The following is a 22,159-nucleotide window of genomic DNA, read 5'->3' as shown; positions in this document are numbered from 1 at the left end:
ACGTGCCGCCGCCCAGCCCGCCGCCCATTGGTCAGCCCCGCCCCAGAGCACGCCGAGGCGACGCCCGTGTCTCCACGCTTTATTGGCGCGCGACGCGGCCCCGCCCCCCCCGCCCTGCGCGGGAAAAAGTCACGTGCGAGCGGCAGCACCACCCCCCCGGCACTACAGCTCCAGGTGCACGCCGCTGTAGGCCTTGTCCACTGTCCACTCGCCCGGGGCTCCGGCCCCCGCCGCCGCCCCAGTCCCCGCAAAGCGCTCCATCTCCTGCTGGAACTGCTGCTGCCGCCGGCGGTTAGGGTCCACGTTGATCCAGTTGTTGGCGATCCACTTGGTGCCTTGGGTGACCAGGCAGCCCCCGTGCAGAGCGAAGTCGTCCAGCTCCCCCACCCAGCCTGCGGAGCAGAGCCCTGTTAGGCGGTGGCAAGGAGGGCAGGCACAGCTGGGACTGCACAGGGACATACAGCCAGCAAACACCAATGCCATCTCTCCTGCCTGCACTACCTGCTTGGATTTGAGCTCACATACATCTTAAAGGAGTTACTTTTCCGGGCACTCCCTCCATCTTGGGGCCATCTCACCCTAGCAGTTAAAAGGAGTTAGTTCATCAGGGCAGGCTTCCTAAGTGCAAAATGCCCATTGCCTCCATGTCTCCACTCAGCACAAGTGGCTCTCACAATCCAGATCACAGCAGCTGTTTTTCTCAGCTCTTCTGGAAAAAGTAAGGCTGGCATGGAAGAGATGGTGCTGCCACTAGAAGGCCCATGGAAGCCAGAGGCTTGCAGCCGTTTTAGAGATTGCATTTCAGCAGTTCTAAATGACCTGTTTACAATGATCCTATCATTTTTCTGTGGCAGACTTGCATCAGCAGCCACTTTCCATTTAGGAACAAATTGCTCATAAAACCACAACAGGGCTCTTCTCACAGGAGAGTGACAGTCTTGATATTATCACCCAACAGCCCAAACACTGGTCTTGTGACCTCAGTGGATTTTCTAGAGATGGAAACATGGGCTGCTCTCAGGGGACTTGGGATGCTACACTCCTTCCTCCCACCACAGCTCAAAATCTGTCATGGAAACCCTCTGGAGTCATACTCACCAGCAGCCTTAAAAATTCATGTCGATTCCCAGCCTGTCAGGGAAAACCGCACTGCGCTTTGTGACAAAAACAGCCCCAAGGACACATCATGGGGCTGCAGCTGAGCTACAAAGCAGGCATTGGCCCCAAGCGTGGCATGGGGTGGCCCATGTGTCCCAGTGCTGCAGAGCTGATGGCCGTGCCTTTGTCTACCTCCCCTCCCCACCCCTTTGGGCAACACCACATCAGTGACACATTTTGAATTGCAGACCAAGTTCCAGCAGGAGTTTCAGCTCGCACAGCAGGATGAAAGGCAGCTGGTGATGGTGAGTGCAGCCAAGGTCTTTGTTTGCTAGCTAGTCCTGTCCCCCAAAGACATCAGGAGCCACTGACCTACTGCCTGTAAACAAAGGCCTTTCAGAGTCAGGAAGCTCCTACCCAGCTGGTGACAAGTAGACTCTACAGTTCCCACTAGCAGGCAGCTACCACCCTTTTTTTGGCTGTTCTTTGAGCTCCCAGCTGCAGCAAGGAGATGATGGCTGTCACCTACTGCAGTCCTACCCCTCCCAAGAGCCCAGTTTTGAAGTGAGCCGGTACCTTCTCCATCTGACAGGTAGTTGTACCAGAAGACAGCAGTGCCTTGCTGAGGTTTCACTCGCAAATTGCCCTTGTCACAGTTTTTCCGAGTATCTCGCAGGTCAATGTCATTCTGGATCAAAGACTGGAGAGAAACCATAGGGAAGATGTCACGAACACGGCTGGAACAAGGCACATGCACTGGTACGACCCTGCCCCTCACCCTTGCCTGAGTGTCCCACAGGATGGCTTAAGGTTGATGCAGGGGCTTTCATAACCCAACTGGAGCAGCCAGTTTCAAGCCCCTGGATGTTCATAACCTGTTTCTGAGCAGCTGCCATTTCTTAACACACTGCCTGACACCTCACACTTCTGAGCAGGGAAAGCTGAGCTGTCAAATCCCTGTGCTTCTTCCCTTGTCCTCAGAGCAAAAAGACTGTTAAGTGGAGCATGGTTTCCCCAAAGCTCTAGCTACAAATGCTACTGCACGCCAACCTCATGCACCAGATCCCTCCTGCAGCCATAGTGAATAAAGACATTCAAAAAGGGACTCAGAATCTCCAGGGGTAACATGTAGGCGAGGTTCATTTACCGTCTCTTCGTATGTCCTGTTATCAGCGATAGGAAAGACTGTTTCACCTCCCCCAGTTACATTGTTCAGGTAGAACAGCACGGTCACATACCTGCAAGACAGAGGCTGTCAGGAGACACACCTGGAGCAGGAGGAGATGCACAGGGGTTGTCCATGCCCTGCCCCTCCACCATAAATACAGTGGCTCCTCCAAGACATCACATGGCACATGATTTACACTGTCAGCTTTTCTCCAAGAGTTAACACAAGGACAGCAAAGAAAACCCCTACCCAGAGTAGTGAATGGACCTGTAGGCTCTGCTGGGGATGGCCCACCCACTCCACTTTACTTGTGTGGACCCACAGGATTTGCCCACCTCCCCTTTAAAACCTCTTCATGCCAGTGATGTCCTGAGCTGGTTTGTGAGCCCACAACCTGAGCACTGAGTCTCAGGTGAGATGAGGTGAAATGGCTCCACACACCTTGAAAACCCTCCACACCCCTTGTCTAACGTGTTCAGGGCAGAGCTTACCGGCAGGAGGTCTCAAAGGGAGCGCTTTCATTGGCAACAAGCTTCGTGTGGCTGCAGGCAGTCTCAGGGAACACGGGGCCACTGTCCATGTGGGCATGGTAGTGCCCTCCTTGGTCGTACCGCACAACCTGGAGGGGCTCGCTGTGCTCTACGATCTCAGGGGGCAAGCGAGTCAGGCGCATTACCCTGGGGAAGAGCAGAGCAGGTGAGTGGAAAGCATCCTCACCCTGGTCAGCCACTACTCCCAAGCAGTGAATAAATCCAGAGAAAGAGAAGCCCCTTCCCCAAAAGACCAGAGAGACGGATGGGCTGCAGCGAGCATGCCAAGAGACAACCAGGTCCTTACAGATCTGTTGGACCATCAGCATCGGCTCAGAAAGCCCTCATCAAGGTTAAAGAAAAAGAAAAAACAGAACAAAACTGATGGAAGCATCTCCAGCTCTCAGGAAGACTTTGCTTGCTCAGCAAGATCCCTTCTGTGCGTGTCCCTGGAGCCTTCATGTGCCATCTCATCACTTCTCTGGACTCCTGCACACCACCTACAGACCTCAGGGACAGTTAGCAAAGCACAGGGCCCCTGCTGAGAGTGAATGAGAGACTAGCTCTAGGAATAGTCTTATCACCTAACTCACCTTTCCCTGTTGCCTTTTCAGCAGCCTCCCCCAGGGCAGAGGGGCACTGGAAGTGATCAAGGAGACTGGAGCCCTCCTGCTCTGGGATTTTTCCACTGCTACATCTGAGATCATCCCCAAGGCAAGCAGGTACGTCTTGAGACCTGCCAAAGAACACTCAGAGCTCTGAGAATCTGGACCAGTGAAGCCCTTGGGGCAGGTGCAAGGAGAATGTGGCACCCGGGCAGGATGGCAAAGCCCCTGCAGGCGCTGCCTGGTCCCAGGAAGGACTAACAGCCTCCTTCAGTGCTGTGTCTTCATGTCCTCCTGATAGCGACCAACTGGAAAGCGTACAAGCGGAATGCTGTGTGTGCTGGCTAGCTGGCATGGAGAAGGTGGCAGCCACAGTCTGCTCTAATCAAGGCAATATGCAACCCCATTTTCCTACTGGAATGCACTGCAGAAAAGGAGTGGCCAACAGCTGTTTTTCAGGCCTCAGGACAGGTTTTACCCATGTTCTGGGTGAGGACCAACACCACAAGAACAAGCGATTCTCCAGCCAATTATCTGAAACTCACCACAACTACATGATTTGGCCTTCATGCTGGGCTTCAGCTCTTCCCAGTATCAAATCTGAGACGAAGGGAAGGGTAAGAGGTTCTCCCATCTGCCATGAGCTGCCTTACAGTATGTGTGCTCGGAGGATTAAACTAACTTGGCTTATTTAAGGTGAAGTTTTGCTTTTTAAAAAGTCAGCTCTGAACAGCAAAGACAGATTTCAGTGAAATGCATGAGTAACTAAAGCAAACGACAGTAACTGCTGGCACCCAGACAGCATTGGAAATGGGCAGTTTCTCCCAGTAAGCTCAGTTACTAATTAGAATGAATGATTTCATATACTGCCAAATCTTCCTGGTTTTATAGGGCTGTTCCCAAAAGTGAATGGAGATGCTGAAAGGTTCGATTTTTCTTTTTCCCTTTCCACAGGACAATACAAATTCTTGTTCTAATGAAAACCTCCTCTCTCCATTTTGTGTCTGTGTTCATTGCTCTTTATACTCCAAAGACTTTTCACACAATTAGGAAGTGTGAATATTAGCAAGTCTGCCACTGCCTCTCCCAGCACACAGGTGGTGCTTGTGCCTACCCAAACCCAACCTGCCCTCAGCTGCCTGGCCCTTACCTTTGCCGAATGGCTCTCATGACCCGGTGTGCCCCCTCGCCCTGGTACAGCCAGGTGTGCTGGCTGTTGCGAACCAAGTCACTCATCTTCACCTTCTGGCTTCCCATGTACTTGTGGAAATCACGGATATTCAACTGCTTGAACTCCTCCAAACTTAGCACACCTATGGGAACACAGGAAAAGCCACCTGACTCTGGCACAGGTAATAGTTATTGTGTCCTGTACTTGGAGAAACACCAGCTAAGAGCACTGCACAAACTGCCTTCCTCACAGTCAGGGTCCACTGTGTCCATCACAGGCTGCACCCCTTCTGCCCATGATCGTGGGCTCCAGCAATGCTCTCGCCTGCAGCAGAGGACACAGAGCAACCTGCCAAAGTGAACTGTGCAGGGTCAGAACTGGGACAGGCAAAACACCATTTTAAACTTTAAAAAGCTCCTAAAACATACAAATCAATACATCAAAAGAGAGAAACAGACACCAAAGTTCTGATATACACAAGAAAGTCTGTGCCACCCAATCTCTTGACGCTTATTACTTAGATATTTAAATCAACATCTTTAAGGACAGAGTGGGACACCTCAGACTACATTTTCTATATGACCTTGCAGGGTAATTAAGAAAAAGCCAAACACAAACCAAGCAGTGCATTATCCTGCATTCGTGTAATTGCAACACATAAATGAGGAATGCATGACAGCATGGTCTTGCATAAGTAGAAATAACAGAAAAGCAAGAGGTATAAAGCAGTTTCTTCTAAAACAGGTATTTCTTGTTTGCACTCAACTGGAATCAGCAAGGACTCTTGCCTTTGTCAGCTTCAGGAAACTCCTCATGTTTGCTGTTTCCCTGTTCTGGAGAAGGGAAGCCTTGCACAGGTCCCTGGGCACGAGCATGCAGTGTGCTGCCCTGGGCTGCCCAGCACACACCATGGGCTGGGAGAGGAGCTCATTCAGGCAGCAAAGCCAGTGCTGCTGGGAGCCAGCTCTGCTCCCTGGGCACCAGCACCCCCTGGCAGGAGGAGGGACCAGCCACAAGGGTCAGCCAGGGACAATTCCTCAGGTGCAAGTGGTCAAGACCAAATGATCCACTGTTATTATTCCTACTGTCTCTCTGTCCCCACTTCCCCTTACTCCCCACAGTCTTTGATGACACAGTGCCACATCCAGGTTGTGACCTGGTCTCTCAGTGTCATGTACCAATCTAATAACAGAGGGAAGCAGCACTCTGGAAGCAAGGTCCTGCCAATAGCTCTTTAACAGGATCTTTCATTTGTTAATGTCCAGAATGGTGGAAAAGCCACTGAGGACTCAGTCAGACCCCTGCCAAGAATGCCACCAGCCTGGAGGAGAGTGCCCTCCGGATATTTATGCATTCACACTGCTACTGCTTCAACTCCAAAGCAGCTCCTCCTGGGCAGCTCTCAATGCCAGGTCACTGGAAGAGTGTGCAGAGCCTGTGCATTCACTTAATTTGATTAGGAAATGGAGTGTTGCTTAATTGAGGCCACTCTAATTAGAGCAGCAGAGGTTAGAGTGTATGTCCGGACCAGCAGGAGCCCTTGGGAGATGGGGGGCAGGAGGGGCAGAAGTGGCCTCATGGAATACAGAGAGGTTCCAGCAGCAGAGAGGGGGGTCAGCGCCAAAGGCTGACTGATAAGATCACCCCCACCTCCACTTATTCCACTCTCCCCTCACAGTGACATGGGGCTCTTGGCCTGCTGCAAAAGTCTCCCTGAAAAGGGGGGTGGCATGCAATGTGTGTCTGAACATCTGCATCCCAGGTAACAAGAGCTCTGTAGTCAGAACCTGAGCAGTCTCTCAGACCAGGGGAGCAGAAGCATAGCCCTAAGACCCTGTTACAGCAGGGCATGAACCAAGGCAGGTCTGACAGGGAAGAGGGAGTGCAGAGTTGTGGTCTGGTCCTGCTCCAGCAAGATCCAAGCCCAGGCAGTGGGACCACTTAGCTGCTAGAGTGGTGATGCAGGGGCAGGAGTGCTGCAGTAAGAGGGTTACACTGCATTTACTTTCCTGAGAAGGTCTCTAGAAGTGTTACTTCCCTTTGAAGAATTCAGCTAGAGAAACAGGCCTGGGCAGGGACATGGCTTATGCTCTCCCCCACATGGCTGTGCAAGGTGTCCAGGGTGCTGAGGGTGAAGGGATTTCCATGGAGCTGCTCTTACCATTCCCATCAGGATCAGCTTTGACCGCTGTATACATCTCCCGGATGTTTTCGGGGGTCATCCACCTGCCATTCCCTAGGCGGGTATGGGTCAACACCTGAAATTCATAAATGGATTAAAAAAGGGCACTGGTTTCTTGCACTCCTGAGCCCCTACAGATTCCCTGCATGAGGCCTGGTGGGATCTCCTCCACAGCACATCAGCCAGACAGGCAGCAGCACATCTCTGCAGAAAGACGACTGCAGTGAGTATCATCTGGCAGCCACACACAGAGTGTGGCTGATGAGTGCTGTTATTTCCAGTTTAGGTCATGGCAAATGACTGCTGGGACTTGGTTAACCAGCCCTGAGGTGGAGAGAGCACAGCTCTTCCTCTTGAAGGGAAAGTAAAGCTGTTGATAAAGTGAATGCTTTTACTTGTCCAAAGTAAGGGCTTGGAACAAAATTCTTCCCTTCAACATGTACAGAGAGATGCAGAAGCCTGAAGAGCTCTCAGCAGGCTCTGACCTTCAGAGAAAGCAGCCTTGCCCTGGGCTGTCACTGGCACAGCTCCCCATACTCCACAGCACTCATGGTGCACGGGATAGTTCAGACTCCTGGTTTCACTTGAAATGGGAGCCCGAGGAGGGACACACTTGAACTGCCAGGACTTGCCCTGATGCACCCTGCCATACAGGGCAAGGGTGCTGAAGAGCTGTGGACAAGGTGCTCATTATCCCCCTCAGCTCATCAATAGGTGTGGCTTTGTGAATTCACAGAGTAAATTCCCCACAGGCTGCACAAAGCAGGGCCGATGTGACAAACTCACTTCCCAAGACATACAGCAAGAGGCAACCCACAGCACAGAAACATTTAATCCAGCATATTCAAAACACACATGTCCTGCCAAGGACTGCTGCTGCCTCCCAATAGCATGACAACTACTGCACATTGCCCCAGAAACTCCCATTCTGAAGGCCAGCACAAGTTCTGAGACCTAAAATTAAGCTAATTGTGATTGGTATATCCTGGGGTCTGGCCCCACCTGAGCACATGAGTAACCAAGAGAGCATCTGATGAGGGGATGTGCCAGAGGGTCCCCAGCAAACCTCCCCCAGTCTGTCCCACACTCTACCTCTTTGAGCTGCAGCTGCCCATCCTGATTGTGATCCAGCAGATTGAAAATGTCCATCTGGCTGATTTCAATCATTTCCATGGCTTCCTCATAGTCCTCTGTTGGTAGGATCTGGCTCTTCTGCAGCCCCTTCAGCTTTGCCAGATGGACAATGAGCTTGCACTCCTCCTCTGTCAGGAAGTCAGGAATTTCTGCAACAAAGTGTCAGCAGCAACAGAGACTGAGGAACTGTTACAGTGGGATCCCATGCTGGTGGCAGGAGACTCAGGGAAAAAACCAAAAGAGGTAGGGGGGAAATTTAGGAACTGGCTAAGTTTGGGACATTCAAAAACAGCCACCCTTCTACCAGAAGGGCTCTCAAAGAGCATACACCACACACCTGAGCTGCTGGAGGCAGGTATTTTTATAGCAGCAGTTCCTAAATGTTTGGATCCTGGGGTCAAGCCCTTAAACTCTCCCACAGATACCACAATGGACAAAGGAGTGAACAAACATGTGCATATCACTGCATATTACCATTTCAAAGGTGCCATGTGGATCACAGTCTGGGAACTGCTGCTTTACTGGAAGGAAGGCCAAAAATCTTTACAGTGGGCAGTGGTGATGGCCAGGGTTTCAGACTTCCTTGCTCTCATGTGGAGAGGATGGCACTTTGCACTGGCACTTTGCACAAAACCAAATCCCTTTCAGGGGAGCATGGCACAGTGCTCTACTGTGAAACTCAAACAGAAAGGAGAAAAATTCTAACTTACTCCCTCTCATTCTCTTGATCCCCCACTAAAAATGCTCTTCAAATGTAGTATTAAAGAGGAAGATACTGGACAGGGAGGATGCCAGTCTCCACACCCAGGTACCTCCAGCTTTCCTTTGCAGCACCAACCCAGCCGCAATCAGGCAATTGCACAATCCCAAGCAAATTGAAGTGCAGAGAAATACACTGCTGACCATGAGGCTAGGAGATTTTTAGCTGCATGGTACATGGGGCATGCACTTGGAAAGCACTGGCAAGGTTCCATCCCAGAGCCCAGTTCGACTGTGGCCCAGGAAGTTGAGAGGATCCTCCTGGCTGGTGTCTGTCACAGCGAGGGTGACCTTGTTACCAGCTGCTGAGACTTTTGAAAAGGGAAAGAAAAACCACCAACGCAGGACAGGTTAAGTACTCCTAGACCCAAGGTCCTGCTCTCCAAATTGCAGCTCCCTAGAGCTCCTGCAGGTATGTGCCAAGGACACATTATAGATCAACTACAGCAGCCATCCTCAAATGGAGGGAAAAAATTAATTACTTTCATGACCTGAAATCAACCCTATCAGCTCAAGCTGTCAATAAGCAGTTGGCTTCCTGCTAAGCACAGACCAGAACTAGCCCTGTAGAAAATGAGCTGTTCCTGAGAAGCCCCAGGAACACAATGCAGCCAGCTGTATCCGTAACACGCTCCAAGGAAACAATTTCCGCCACAGGCAGCACAGGGTCCTTGTGCCAGAGGATGCTTCAGAACTGGAGCTTCTACTGACCAGTTTGAACCTCATGGCACAGCACCAGGTCCAAATGAACCGTGTGCACTGGCAACCAGCACCCCCAGTATTTCCACTTCCCCAAACTGGGCTACAATAATGATGGCTTATGCTTATGGAATCTTAATTATGTGCTGGAGGAAGGACAATTCCACTCTTCAGTGGTAGCGACGGGATTTCAGAATGAAGTAGGAATTCTGTTAACTGGAAAGTGTGTGGTCATGCAGGTTGCAAGGTGAGGGGGTTTCCAGCTGAGTGCTGCCAATCCTGTCTGCAAACAACCTGGCTCCACAGCTGCAAATTAGTTCCTCTCTGCCCTCAGCTCTCTTAAACAGTTAACTTCTGGCTGTGAGACCATCCTATCTCCCTGCCTGCTCAACAATAGATCCAGCTAAACAAATGCCTCCTAATTGACTTTAAGCAACACTTGATTGCTTTTACAAAAAACAAAAGAGAGGAAAACATTAGGGTTTATGAAATAATGACTAATCCTGGAGCAAGAGAAAGGGGATGGGTTGGAGCACTGGTGTCAAACAGAGATTCAATCTTGGCTGAAAGAGCCCCAAGACACATGGGCCAAGTCATTCATCCCTCCCCAACTGCCCTCATTTCCACACCTGCTGATCTAAGCCAAACCCCTGCTAAAATACAAACAATCAGGGCCGCTGGCAAATGAAAACTGGAGCATTGTCTTCCCCATGAGGGCTCTGAAAGGGCCGCACTTAATGAGGATGGATTGACAAAGAGGTGGCTCGTAGGCTATAAAAGGCATCCCACAGTCAGGAGCAGCTCAGTCTGGGGTGTGCTGTTGGTTCACTCGCTCCAAGCATGGTCACGTCCCACCGCAGGCACCCCTCGAGGTTGGGTGGCCCGTGGCTGCTGGGTCTCCTGGCACGGCTGCTGCTCTGGGGCTCTCCGGGTGCTTGGGCGAGCTACCTGAGGAGATCCTCCAGCTGCATGCCCATCCCACACCGCATGGCCTTGTGTTACGATATCGGCTACTCCGAGATGAGGATTCCCAACCTGCTGGAGCATGAGACCATGACAGAAGTCATCCAGCAGTCTTCCAGCTGGCTGCCCTTGCTGGCCAGGGAGTGCCACCCAGATGCTAGGATTTTTCTCTGCTCCCTCTTTGCACCGATCTGCTTGGACAGGTAAGATGCTTTTACGAGTTACTTCAGCTGTAACAGTTAACTCCCCACAGGAGCACAACTACATGTGCCTCCTGAGAGAAAATGCATTCGATGTGATCTGTGCAGTCCCCAAGAAGCAGTGCTGCTGCTCTTGGCAAGGGACAATTGGATTACTCAACAGTGAACATCCCTCTGAAAGCAAAACATGAGCATTTCATATCACAGGAGCAGAAATATGTTCCCTCCTCGGGATTCTTCAGCTCTCTCACCCCAGGCACTGCTGCCACATGACCTGGCTCCCCCCTCATACACTGCAGTAGCTGCTGTCACACACCCGCTTCACCTCCCACCTCCGGTGCAGAGGGACCCCAGCTCCCGCCCCAAACACATGGTTTCTCAGTTTCCCAACTGTTCCAGCAGCAGAAACAAATCCCCAGTTTTGAGGTGCAGGTCTCAAAGCAGAGGTGCTAAGGAAATTTGGTGTGTAATCAGGCACCTGCAAAGATAAGCAGCCTTTGCACAACTAGAGAAGTTCCCTAAGGAGGTGAAGGGCTTCTGGCAGCTGCCTTGTATTGAACAGCCTTATCCCTCCTGCCCTCAGAAATTCCTTGCTTGCTTCCTGGACATGAACGTTCAAAAAAAAATCCAAGATCCCAAAATTGCCTGCTAACCCTTTAACACAGCCCTGTGCAGCAGCGGTGTTGCCAGGGCTCGACCCTCAGCCTCCTGCCAGGCACACGGAGGTGCTGACAGCCCATCCCCTCCCCAGGCTCATCTATCCCTGCCGCAGCCTCTGCGAAGCCGTCAAGAGAAGCTGCGCGCCCGTCATGGCTTGTTACGGCTACCCCTGGCCCGAAATCCTGAATTGCAACAAGTTCCCTGCAGATCATGAACTGTGCATCGCAGCAGTCTCTATGGATGAAAATTCCTCAAGCAGGAGAAGTAAGAGGTTTTGTCTTCATGTATTTTCCCATATGTAACACTGAAAGCTCAAAAGGATGATCCTACGACTTGTTTCTATTCTGCATATTTCTGGTTTTAAGCTGTATTTTAAAAAAAAAATTACAAATTCTAGTTTTGTTCTGTCTGGGAACTGTGTCTAGAAAATTAGCATAACATTGACTGTGGCTTGTTCCTCTCTCAGCTGTATTCATTAGCTCTCTGGGTGCCATCAGATCCTGCAGGGTTTGGGGTAGGGGGAAGGAAAGGCTGCAAAGCCTCCAGCCCAGGCACAGTGGGAGAGCTCATGAAGTGCAGACTCCCAGCAGCGAGACGTGCTTCCAGTGGAGCTACAGAGCTGCAGCCCTGATCTTTCAGCTCTGTCTAGGGCTTAAAAATATGCAAAAAGAAATGTTTTGCAAGCCTTCTCTTTAAACATTAGAAACACCATGAAGGGACATGAGCCTCTGCAGACATGAGTTACACCAGAAAAAAGTCTGTCTGAAAGACTAAATTAACACCCAGATACTGATGAATACTGGGGGAGATTCAAGAGCAGTTAAGGGAAGAACAGATATTTCAACAATATCATTTCAGCATCACTGAATGGAGTCTGGCCATACCACTGGTTTTGCTGTTTCATCCAAATTAGGAGATCTTCACTAAGCATTTTCACTGCTGCTTTAACATGCAGCAACGCGCACAAGCCTGAACAAAGCACAAGCAGTGTCTGCCCCAGTCACAGGAAGGAGAGTTTTAACATTTCCCACCCTGCCTGTCTGTGCTATCTTTCCAGGGCCTGGGTAGCTCAGGAAGAAGCATCACTAAGAAACAGCAAACCACCACTCGTAGATCTCAAAATTTCATTGTGCCTTTTCTAGTGTAGCTTGACAAGGGTGTTATAACCTAATTTCTGCTGCAGCAGTGCCCCGAGCCAGCTGCAAGGACTGCGAGCTTGAGGAGGCCAGCACTGCCAGGGAGATCCTGGAAAGCCTCTGTGCCAATGATTTCGGTGAGTACCCTCCTTCTCCTCTCAATTGGTGCCATTCCCTCCAGCAGCCAAACAGTGTCATGGACAGAAAATAGCTTTGCCATAACATATTGACTTGGAGAAACTGCAGCTTTTACAGCAGATACCAGGGATTTTCAGTTTCCACCTTACCTGTGAGGTAGCAGGAGGGCCTAGCTCCTGGCAGCACTGAAAGTGAAGACCTGCTTTATTTCTGTGGGCTCTGATTTGGTTTTGGTCTGTGACTGCTAAAAACAAGCAGTACTCTGGTTTTCCCTTGCATACAAACATTTCAATCAATGCCTATAAGAATCTTTAGCAATGCCAGCTATTTCAAACTTTAATACTGTTGTTCTAGTATTGTGACTCTCCCTCTCCTAGCCCAAGCAAGTCGCAGCACTGGCTCTGCTCAATCAGCTGGCAGGAAGTTTTCAAGCAACCGTCCTGAATTCAGGCATATAAATAGAAAAATAAAAAGATTTTTCAATAAAAGCAAAAAGGTTACAAATCCTGAGCAGCTGTCAGTCATGTCACTTCCTGAAATCCCTGCTCAGAGAAAAGTAATTTGCAGACCAGGACTTTGATGCATCTGCTTGCCTGTGCCCATGATTCCTCCAGGGTTTCTGGAGTGGTGCTGATACATCTTTGCCACTCTTATGAGGGAAATGGATTGAGGGAGAAGGAGGTCTTTTCTCCCAAGTAACAAGGACAAGAGGAAATCACTTCAAGTTGCAACGAAGAGGTTCAGATTGGGTAATACGAAAAATTTCTGTACCATAAGAATTATCAAGCACTGGAACAGGCTTGGGGTTGAGTCACCTGAAGGTATTTGAAAGACATGTAGATGTGGCAGTTGAGGACATGGTTTGATGGTGAACTGGGCAGTGCTAGGTCAGTGGTTGAACTTGATCTCTGAGGTATTTTCCAACCTAAATAATTCTGTGATTCTAAGAACAGTGTTCACTACTGGAAACTAACCTCAAATGAGAACTTTTACAAGTTCACTGCAATTACAAAAGCTCGGACAGATACTTCCCCACATTACAGAGACAGCAGAGAAGCCTTGGGCTGGCTCTATGTGTTGAATTGGTGAGAGCTATGAAGAGTAAACAGAACTCACAGCTCTTTTTCCATCCCCTGCAGCAGTGAAAATCCGAATCCTGAGGAAGAACACCACCAGCACCACCACCATCTCGGACTTCGATCTGGACTCCTCCAAGCTGGAGGTGCTGAAGCATGGCCCACTCCTCAGAACTGAAATCCCTGCCAGGCTCCAGCAGTGGCTGGACATAGATGCCACCTGTGCCCACAACATCATGCGAGGCACTCATGCAGGGGTCTTTGTTGTAAGTGGTGAAGTACAGAATGACAAAGTGGTGGTGAACAAGGCCTATGCCTGGCAGAAGAGGAACAGGAACCTGCACCAGGCGGTGCGGAGGTGGAAACATCACCGCTGCCCCGAACAGGCGGGACAGAAGGTCTGAAAAATCTCAATTCCAGCAACAAGAAACTGCTCCCTTCCCTATGGCTAGAAAACTCCTTTCCCTGGCAGGTGGTGTTTTGGAGATGTACAGTTGTATTTCTAGGTGATTTGAAGCAGTCATAGTGCACAGATAGGGCTTCACTACAGATCCCGTTTTACCAAGACAGAGCTTAAGGATGCAGGTTTAACATGTTCCTCTCACAAGGCTCTGCAGATCCTGGATGTGCAATGTTCAGCTTTGTGTAGGATCCAACATCACAACAAAACTTAACTATGCAGGTGAGGACAAACTAGAAGAAACCTTTAATAACAGTTCCTTCTAGCTCTCATTATCAGAACTGGTATTTCAGATTCATTATTTGACCCTGAGACACTGATGCGGTCCAAGTGCCTGCTTGCTTTCTGTCCAGAGATTACATGAAAGTCTCCCTGACTGCGAAGTAATACTTTTTATGTAATGGAGCAAATACTTTACTCTTGAACAGTCTGAGGTAAATTAACCAGGAGAAGAACCCACCCCGGCTATGCCCAGCCCCTTAGAAACTACATGCTGAACTCTGCTCTTGAGTCAGGCTGTCCCTTCAGCTTCCTGTGCTGAGAGTTGATGAGCATCCACACAGGCAAAAGGAAACAGCCATTCTCAAGCAGGAAAGGCACAGAGCAGATAGCTGAGGGTTTCTGCATAACAGGGAAAACTATTTTTCCACATCAGAAATTCAGTGTGGATCAGAAGATTCTGGTAACTGGGGATATCACAAGAATGTTGAGAAAAGCAGAGCATGAGTGAGACATCAGCTGTTCAAAGCTCTGCTTTGGTGTGAGCAACAGCTTTGCTTGGGACTGGGAGGCGAGTCCCAGCCCCAGCACAGTAGGATATTGCAGTTCCGATATGGGAGCAGGGGAGAAACCCTCCACAGCTGCCTGGCCTTCCACCTGTACACAGAGAAGAGAGAAGATATGGGAAAACTCAGTCTCACCAAGTTCTCTGCAGCTCACTCTCTCACCCAAGCAGGACTGTCACTCCCTGCAGGGGTATGCACTGTGCTCCAGACGACAGAGCAGAAAACAGCAAATCCCCAAATGAGAAAACAGATCGGATTTCTACTGCCTAACAAAGCACTGTCCATGGAAAGTTTTCCATATTGGCTTAAACCTGTGGCTGAAATAAAAGAAAACAAGGGGAAAAAACAGCCTTTGGGAGGAATGCTTTCTGCCTTGTTGGTGATGCCTGTGCACAGACCGCTGCAGGCTGCTGGAGACACATCGGTCTGCTGGAGACATATTGCCTCCCCGTGCTCACAAGGCACACCAACAACCCACGCTGTGAGCTCCTCCTCACACTGGTGTGGGCTGAAACGAGCGCTCAGACACACTGCAATTCAGCTGTGCCCTGACATTTGTGCAGTGATTACTTTTCTTCCCTGAGGCTCAGAAGAAAAACACAGCGAATTTTCCTATTTTTATTCCTCCCCACTGTCTTGTCTTAAAAACTGCTGCCCAATCCACAGAATCTGCTGTCAGGTGGTCCCTGCAATGGCAATATCTTCTGAACAGACTGCGTTTGTAAAACAGAACACATAAAAGCTCTGAAGGTTGAAAAGGCTTTGTCTGATTTTTTCCATTAGTAGGGCTATTTGGTTACTAGTGTTTCCCAACTGAAAATCCACAGATGGTCTGACTTACAAGCTTTAGAAAAGAGGCGTTGTAGCCAGAGGGCGGAAAAAATAGGGCAGGGTTTTTTTCACAGCTCCATAAAATACACTTGGGTTTCATGCAGATGTGACTTAGCCACACTTAAAAAACAAACCTAAAGTTCCCCTACGATGTCCAGCCCATGCTCTGAAGCCCAGAGAACACATTAAATCATTTATGAGTGCCTGCTCCTGTGGTCCCACTGCAGCCTGCTCTGCTGAAAGCAAAGATGATAGACCAGGGACTGTTTCCTTAAATTCTCTTGTATGCTGCAGCACTTCGTGTTAAATCCCCAGAAACTCAAGAGTCTTTGCTAAGGACTTCTGTATTTACCAAACACAACCAAGTTAAATACACACTTCCACTAATTTAAGCAACAGAGATGCAATGCATTAGTTTTTTTAAACCAGTTGAATTAGATTGGTACTGCTTGCATAGATAGAGAAGTCTCTGGAAGTCTTTTAAAGTCAGATCTGGCTCCTGGCAGGTTTATCCGGGAGATAAGAATTGTCTTGCAACTTGCAGTTTCTAAATAAGGGACTCCTTATCAGAGGACAAAGGAGAACAGACTTGTGGCATCTCAAATGGTGAATGTCTGTCACAGTCTGTGATGGCATCCTTAGGGAGCAAAGCTTCCCTCAAAACCAATGGAGGTGCTGGAACAAGAAACTAAAAACTGCAGGATTACTGCTGCCAGGACAAACCTGCCTTTTATCATCCTCAGCACCTTCCTTGCAGGCCAGGACCAACTGTTTCACTTCAGTGGAACTGGAAAAGCTGGGAAAAAGGAGACAGGGGTTTTCCTGAGTGAAAACCAGAGCAATTGCCTCGACCGTGGTTCTGGTAATGATATCAGTTTTGTGATGCTGTGGGGTTTTATCAGATCCAGGTTGGTGTGTCTATTTAGTGAATGTCAGAAATCCACTAAGAAATTCATGGTGAGGTTTTCAGTGTGTATGATCTACTTGGAAACAGAAAAAACCCCCCTCTATTTATATTATTGAGAAAGCATCTGAAAGATTCTCTACTTTCTTTTCAGAAAGAACAGGTTTTCTCTGACTTTGCAGTAGTAGGAATTTTGTAATGATTGATCCCCCCCAAATTATTACATTGTCAGTGGATTTCCAGAACACAGAGTTCAATTAGTGAGACTTGACCAGTGACAGCAAAACCTCACAGAAAGGTAAAGAAGATTTAAAAATATCAAAAAGGCAGATGTTGTGTGGTGGTGTATCAGAGAAGCCAAAAATAAAGATAAATCTAGAACAGAACATGAAATGGTGGAAGACTTAAAATCTATCAATTCTCCTGTTACTCGTTTCCTCAGTGCTGAAGCACCAACACTAAATTGCTTTTTCATAATTTATTAACAAAAGTTTGGGTATCTCTTGTCCTTTCCTTACATTGAGCATCTTCTTCATGCTTCTTGCCAGTGATCTGCTGTCTATTCCTAGTATTTCACAGATAATCTGAAAAACCTGGAAAGGTTAATCTTCCAAATTCTTCAAAGTGAGCCATCCAGAATAAGTAACCTCTGCGAATTTTACATTAAAATACTTTAAACGATACCACACTCTTTCTAACGCAGCCCCAGGGAGCAGCAGCACAGGGAGGTGATGCCAACACGCGGGAAGTCATCTTCCCCCGAGTGGGTGTAAGACAGCGGCGGGTGTCAGACAGACACGCACACACACACACCCCGCTCCGCCGTCAGGACGGAAATCCCCCCGCTACCGGCGTGCCCGGGCCCGGCAGCAGCTGCCCCCGGCGGGGCCGGTACTCACCGAACAGGAGCGGCTTGAGGCTGAGGGTGCGCACGGCGTGGGCCCTGCCGGGCACCAGCTCCACCCGCTGCGTGTGGCCCACCTGCGGGGAGAGCAGCGGTCAGCGGTCAGCAGCCAGCGGCCCCGGCCCCAGCCCCCGGTCGCGGCCTTGCCTTGATGCCCTCGAGGCGCGGGAGGGCGCGGGCGGGCGGCGGCGGCGGCGGCGGGGGGGCGGCGGGCGGCCCGCCGGGCTCGCCGGCGCTGAGGTGCACGAAGAGCAGCAGCCCCAGGACGTTGAGGACGTAGAGGTGCGCGAAGACCATGAGGACGAGGAAGTAGGGGCGGGAGCAGACGGGCCGCGGGCGGCCCCCCGGCGGGCCGGGCAGCGGGGGCCCCTCGGCCCGCGCCTCCGCCGCCGCCATCGCCCCGGCCCGCCCGGCCCCGCGTCACCACGGCAACGGCCCGGCGGGCGCTGCGTCACCGCGGGGCGGGGACAGAGGCCGCGGGCGGGGACAGCGACACGAGCCCCCCCCGCCCCTCCCCATCCCGCTGCTAAGAAGAGCCAGGACACCGCCGAAGTTAGAAAGTCACAATTTATTTCAAATAAACCACGGGCACACCTCTGGCAACCGTCTCCCGGGCGGCTTCCACCGCCCATGCCCCTCTCCGGTGCCTGCGAAGAAAAGCGAGGGGTGGAAGCAGTCCTGTGCCCTCCCACACACCTCAACGCTGTCCCACAACCCCAACCAGACCGGGGCTGAGAAAGGAATTCCCAGAACAAGTGCCTCATTTAAAAATAAAGTTCTATTTTTTACCTGCTTAAAAAGTCTAAAATTTAGAGTGCAAGACTATAGTACAGAAACCTCCTGCTGCCCCATCTGCGGGCGGGCACAGTGACTTCGCTGCACAGGGCAGCAGTCATGCAGTTTATATATAGTGTCAGTAGAAAACGTTTTGTTACAGTCTGGGAAGCCTGAGGACGAATAGAGATGAGGCAGCCAATGCACTAACGCAAGCGAAGCCCAAATAAAAGAGTACCAGATGCAAGGATGGAGAGGTGTCAGGCTGGCGCAGGAGCTGGAAACAAGTGCAAAAAAGAAAAAAGAAAGCAAACATTCCACGTCTGTAGCAGTAATGCATCAAAGGGAAACTCGTACCTTAGAATTAATGGCTCCTGAGCCACTTTTTATTACCTACACCTATGTAACCTTGCTAACTCAAAGAGGGCCATGTACTTATTAGAGGGGAAAAAAGTGGCCTTTTCTTTTGGTGTTGAGAACCCCCATTTCCTTCCTGTCACCTGCCTTCTGAGCAGTGTCATTCACCTTACACACAGAGCCAGCAGCCCCTGTGCCCTGCACATTTCGTGTTGAAGTCTATGACTTTCTGCACAACACCAATACAGAAATGGTCCTGCCTGGGGGGCAAGAGCAAGTCCTGTTGTTTTCCCAGAGTATACCAATAGGATCTGTGGGTGCAACGCAGGACTTTCGCCACTTTCAGAAAGAATGTTTTGTTTAAAAATAAATGGAACTGTTGACAAAGCTCTAGCTTCAGAAAATTTGAAAGAATTAGTGGGTGCACTGTGCAATCCTTATTACTGTTCCTCAGCCAAGCATCTCAGCAGCCTGTTCAGTAAGCCTGGCCACAGCTATATGGTCTGGCTTGTCTACAAACAAAGATAAATATTTTGTTGGGGCATAGAAAAGGGAGGGAGGGAAGGAGGCTGGGAGGGAGACAAAACCTCATTCTCATTTAGCTCAAAGCTGGACAGTTATGTAACAGAAGTGAAAATTCTTTGGGATTAGGAAACTCCACATACCTGTTCTGCAAAGGAATTAGGTGTCAAGATAGTTATGTTTAGACAAGAACACCAGCTTTTGTCCTAATCAGTACTTTGCACATTACATTTTTAAAGAACAGCTTAAATATTGGTTCTATTCACTGCAAACTGCTGGGTCCCAGCAAACCTTCCCCCCTCCACTATCCCTTCCCGTGGAAGCAGCATGCCAAGACTTAGCCAATCATTTGGGAAGGGGAGGAGAGACTGACCTCTAGGATATATCATGAGGAGGGCACAGAGAGGCTGCTGCTGGGTGCAGAGTAAGGAATGAAGTCAAGAGACAGTGGCTGGAGCAAGGTCAAATCTATCTCTATGGTTCCAGCCTTGAGGGGGGCCAGAACAGGACAGAGCAGGAACACAAGGAGCCATGGCTATGGAGATCTCTTGCACAGCAAGCAGTGCTGCTCCCAGAAACTGCAGACTCCTTCCCTGCCCTGCTCGCTGGCTCCAGCCATCTCTCCACAAGCCTGCCCTATCCTCAGCTGCTTCTGCTGTAACACTCACTCCACGGCCAGCAGCTCCTCGCAGTGCATTCCCCTGTTCCCTGAGGATAGATCCCACACCAGGAGGGAGGAAGGAAAAGGCCTCTCAGTTTGACATTTTCTGCTGTGTACAACAAGCATGGCCACAGGATTAGCTCCTATGACAGCTACTCCTTGTTTAAACCAAGTCATCAGTCTTGATAAAATCTATGAGCCCAATTACACCTGCTGCAAATACCTGGGCCACATGTCTCAGGTACATGAAAGAGGCTCCAACAGCAGAGTTAGCTTATTCTGACACGCAGGAATTTAGCACTTTTCCCCCCTCCAGTTTAATCTTTATCAAGTGACATTGCATAAGAACAATACAGGGATGCATCAAAGGCAACACTTCCAAATACAGCATGGAAGAGAACCCCGTGAGTTCCCCACAGAGGTGAAAATTTCCTCAGATCAGACTCCAGCTGCACCTTACTGGCTGCAAACAACAAGCTCCTGGTGCAGGTGACACAGATGTCTGTGAAATCCTAATATGTGGCCTGCTTCCTGTAGCAAACAGGCAAGGATCAGCATTTAAGTAACCTTTTTCATGTTAACCCCTACTAAGATGAACTAGGTTTTCATATTTTTATTTTAGTGTATATTTTACATTAGAAAAGAGAATGTTAATAAAAAAGCTCCACATGCTCCTAACAATCAATTTTCTGATAAGTTCCCACCAGCATCAATACTAATATACAAATAAATTAATTTCGCTAGTTAATTTTCTGCCTGGCTTGGTGCAGGCTCTGCACAAGCAGTGCACCTGTATTCAAGTGCCCGTCCACATTGCCAACACCTGCCAGGGAGTGTGTTGTACATAATCTTTCCTCCTCATAATGTAGTGGTGTTCAGTCTCACTTTGATGAATGAGATCAAATTTTCTCAGCCACGCTACCCAGCAGGCACAAATAAACTTTATCAGGCTGCATGGCACTGTTATAACATGGATTCTTTCACTCTGCAAAAGCCCCAAGCCTTGATTAACAACTGTATGCTACTACTCCCTCATCACTCACTTTGGCAATACAACATCCTCCCACAAAAACAAGTAAAGCAAAAAATCTACATGGAAGACCTAAAATTCATCAAATGCAGAATCTGATTTCTCTCAATTTCTCTCAAACTCAAGGCATATCCCCCAATGCTAACGTGGTCTGTCCCCTGCAATTCCTCTGTTTGCTTTTGTTTGTGTAGCTGGATTTTGCACAGCTGATATACAAGAAAAAGAGATGTCACATGTGATCATACTGAACCAAGGCCACTGCCGGCACTGTCAGGCCAGACACAGCAGCAGCCACCCTTAACACCAGCCACTCTCCTCATGCAACGCCAACGCTGCAATGCCCTGGTTAAAGGAGCATTGGAAAATCGAGCTGAGACATTTTGTAACCTCCTTCAGTAACTAGGAGGATTTTTGGGTCAGAGGAAGGGAGAGGGGGAAAAGCCCATTAAATTTACAAGCAGATTAAGGAAAAACACTCCACTGCCAATTTATTTTTAAAAAGGGTTGTGTGTTATTCTAAGGTTTGTCTGTATATTTGTACAACCGTTGAAAATTACATGAACTGTAATGATCTAATACTATTAACAGCCATTCAGAAAAAAACTCCCTCCCGTTCTGAAACCATCAAGGGCAGGAGGGAAATGGCCCAGGAAATATGCCAATCTGAGCTCTGGCCTCTAGCCTGGCAGAAACAGAAACAGAACGATAAGAGAACAAACTGGACTAAGAGGTGGTGTTTGCATGTGTCTGACTTGCAAGGGGAGGGGTGGCTTTGTCCTTGGCCGTGTTCTCCCAGAGGCAGTGCCTGCTTATCCCAGTGAAGCTGCCATCACTTCACTCGCTGCTCTCACCCCTGCACTGTCACTTCCTCCTCTCTTATGTGTCATGGAAGTCTTTCAGCAGGGTCCTCCGTCTCTGCTCTGCTATGTGCATCTGATTCTCTAAGTCCTGGTAAAAGAGAAGGTACAAATTGTTAGCACAAGCTCCCTGGAGAAGACCTCATTTTCCTTAGGGAGACACTAAACTCCAGCCTGAGAAGCACCCACCATCACACACTTCATGCACACTCTGCATTACAAGATCCCAGATCCTCTTCCTTTTTATGTGGCTTCCTCAGCAGTTACCTGACTCCTTCTATGTTTAAAATGCTACACACTTAAGAATCCTGCTTTTCACCAGAAGGCTGCATGCAGTCTCCTCCAGAGTTCTATGGGACTTGTTCCACTTTGCAGGAATCCCTGCAGCCAGCCCTCCCTCCTCTCCCACAAGGCAGTGAGCGCTCTGCTTCTACATCATCTGCTGGCTAAAGGTGGTTTCTGGATGTATTTCTCAGAACCCTCACCTGAGAGCCTTAGTGCTCCTGCAGAAGTGTTAAGCCCAACAAGCAAAATCTGGCCAACAGGCCCAAGCAA

At 49.5% G+C, this 22,159-nt stretch overlaps 3 protein-coding genes across 7 annotated transcripts in view; 1 reads left to right on the top strand and 2 right to left on the bottom strand.

The window, feature by feature from the left end:
• Window positions 1-63: 63 nt before the first annotated feature.
• On the bottom strand, window positions 64-17,799 carry P4HTM (prolyl 4-hydroxylase, transmembrane). The gene is made up of 9 exons (XM_048316000.1): window positions 17,551-17,799; window positions 17,399-17,480; window positions 7,847-8,037; window positions 6,734-6,830; window positions 4,552-4,714; window positions 2,758-2,943; window positions 2,246-2,336; window positions 1,675-1,798; window positions 64-392 (listed from the first exon to the last, which is right to left on the bottom strand). The coding sequence occupies exons 1-9, from the start codon at window positions 17,797-17,799 to the stop codon at window positions 163-165; spliced, it is 1,413 nt and encodes a 470-aa protein (XP_048171957.1). The 3' UTR covers window positions 64-162.
• LOC125331589 (secreted frizzled-related protein 5-like) lies at window positions 10,114-15,522 on the top strand. 2 transcript variants are annotated; one of them, XM_048315768.1, is made up of 4 exons: window positions 10,114-10,512; window positions 11,261-11,433; window positions 12,356-12,442; window positions 13,583-15,522. In XM_048315768.1, the coding sequence occupies exons 1-4, from the start codon at window positions 10,187-10,189 to the stop codon at window positions 13,921-13,923; spliced, it is 927 nt and encodes a 308-aa protein (XP_048171725.1). In that variant the 5' UTR covers window positions 10,114-10,186; the 3' UTR covers window positions 13,924-15,522. The 2 variants fall into 2 exon arrangements, with proteins under 2 accessions (XP_048171725.1, XP_048171724.1); XM_048315767.1 differs by having other exon boundaries at window positions 10,187-10,512; window positions 12,353-12,442; window positions 13,583-14,978.
• Window positions 17,800-17,953: 154 nt separating the features above from the next.
• Window positions 17,954-22,159, bottom strand: part of ARIH2 (ariadne RBR E3 ubiquitin protein ligase 2) — a 36,663-nt gene continuing 32,457 nt past the window's right edge. For all 4 annotated transcript variants that reach the window (XM_048315271.1, XM_048315272.1, XM_048315269.1 and 1 more), the window contains one exon: window positions 17,954-21,695. In XM_048315271.1, coding sequence (XP_048171228.1) covers window positions 21,624-21,695 — 72 coding nt within the window. In that variant the 3' untranslated portion in view covers window positions 17,954-21,623. The remainder of the gene's footprint in view (window positions 21,696-22,159) is intronic.

Source organism: Corvus hawaiiensis, chromosome 11 (genome assembly GCF_020740725.1).
Source record: "Corvus hawaiiensis isolate bCorHaw1 chromosome 11, bCorHaw1.pri.cur, whole genome shotgun sequence".
Classification (NCBI taxonomy): domain Eukaryota; kingdom Metazoa; phylum Chordata; class Aves; order Passeriformes; family Corvidae; genus Corvus; species Corvus hawaiiensis.
Note: the sequence above shows the minus strand (reverse complement) of the source record. Positions and strands in the feature narration are given on the sequence as shown.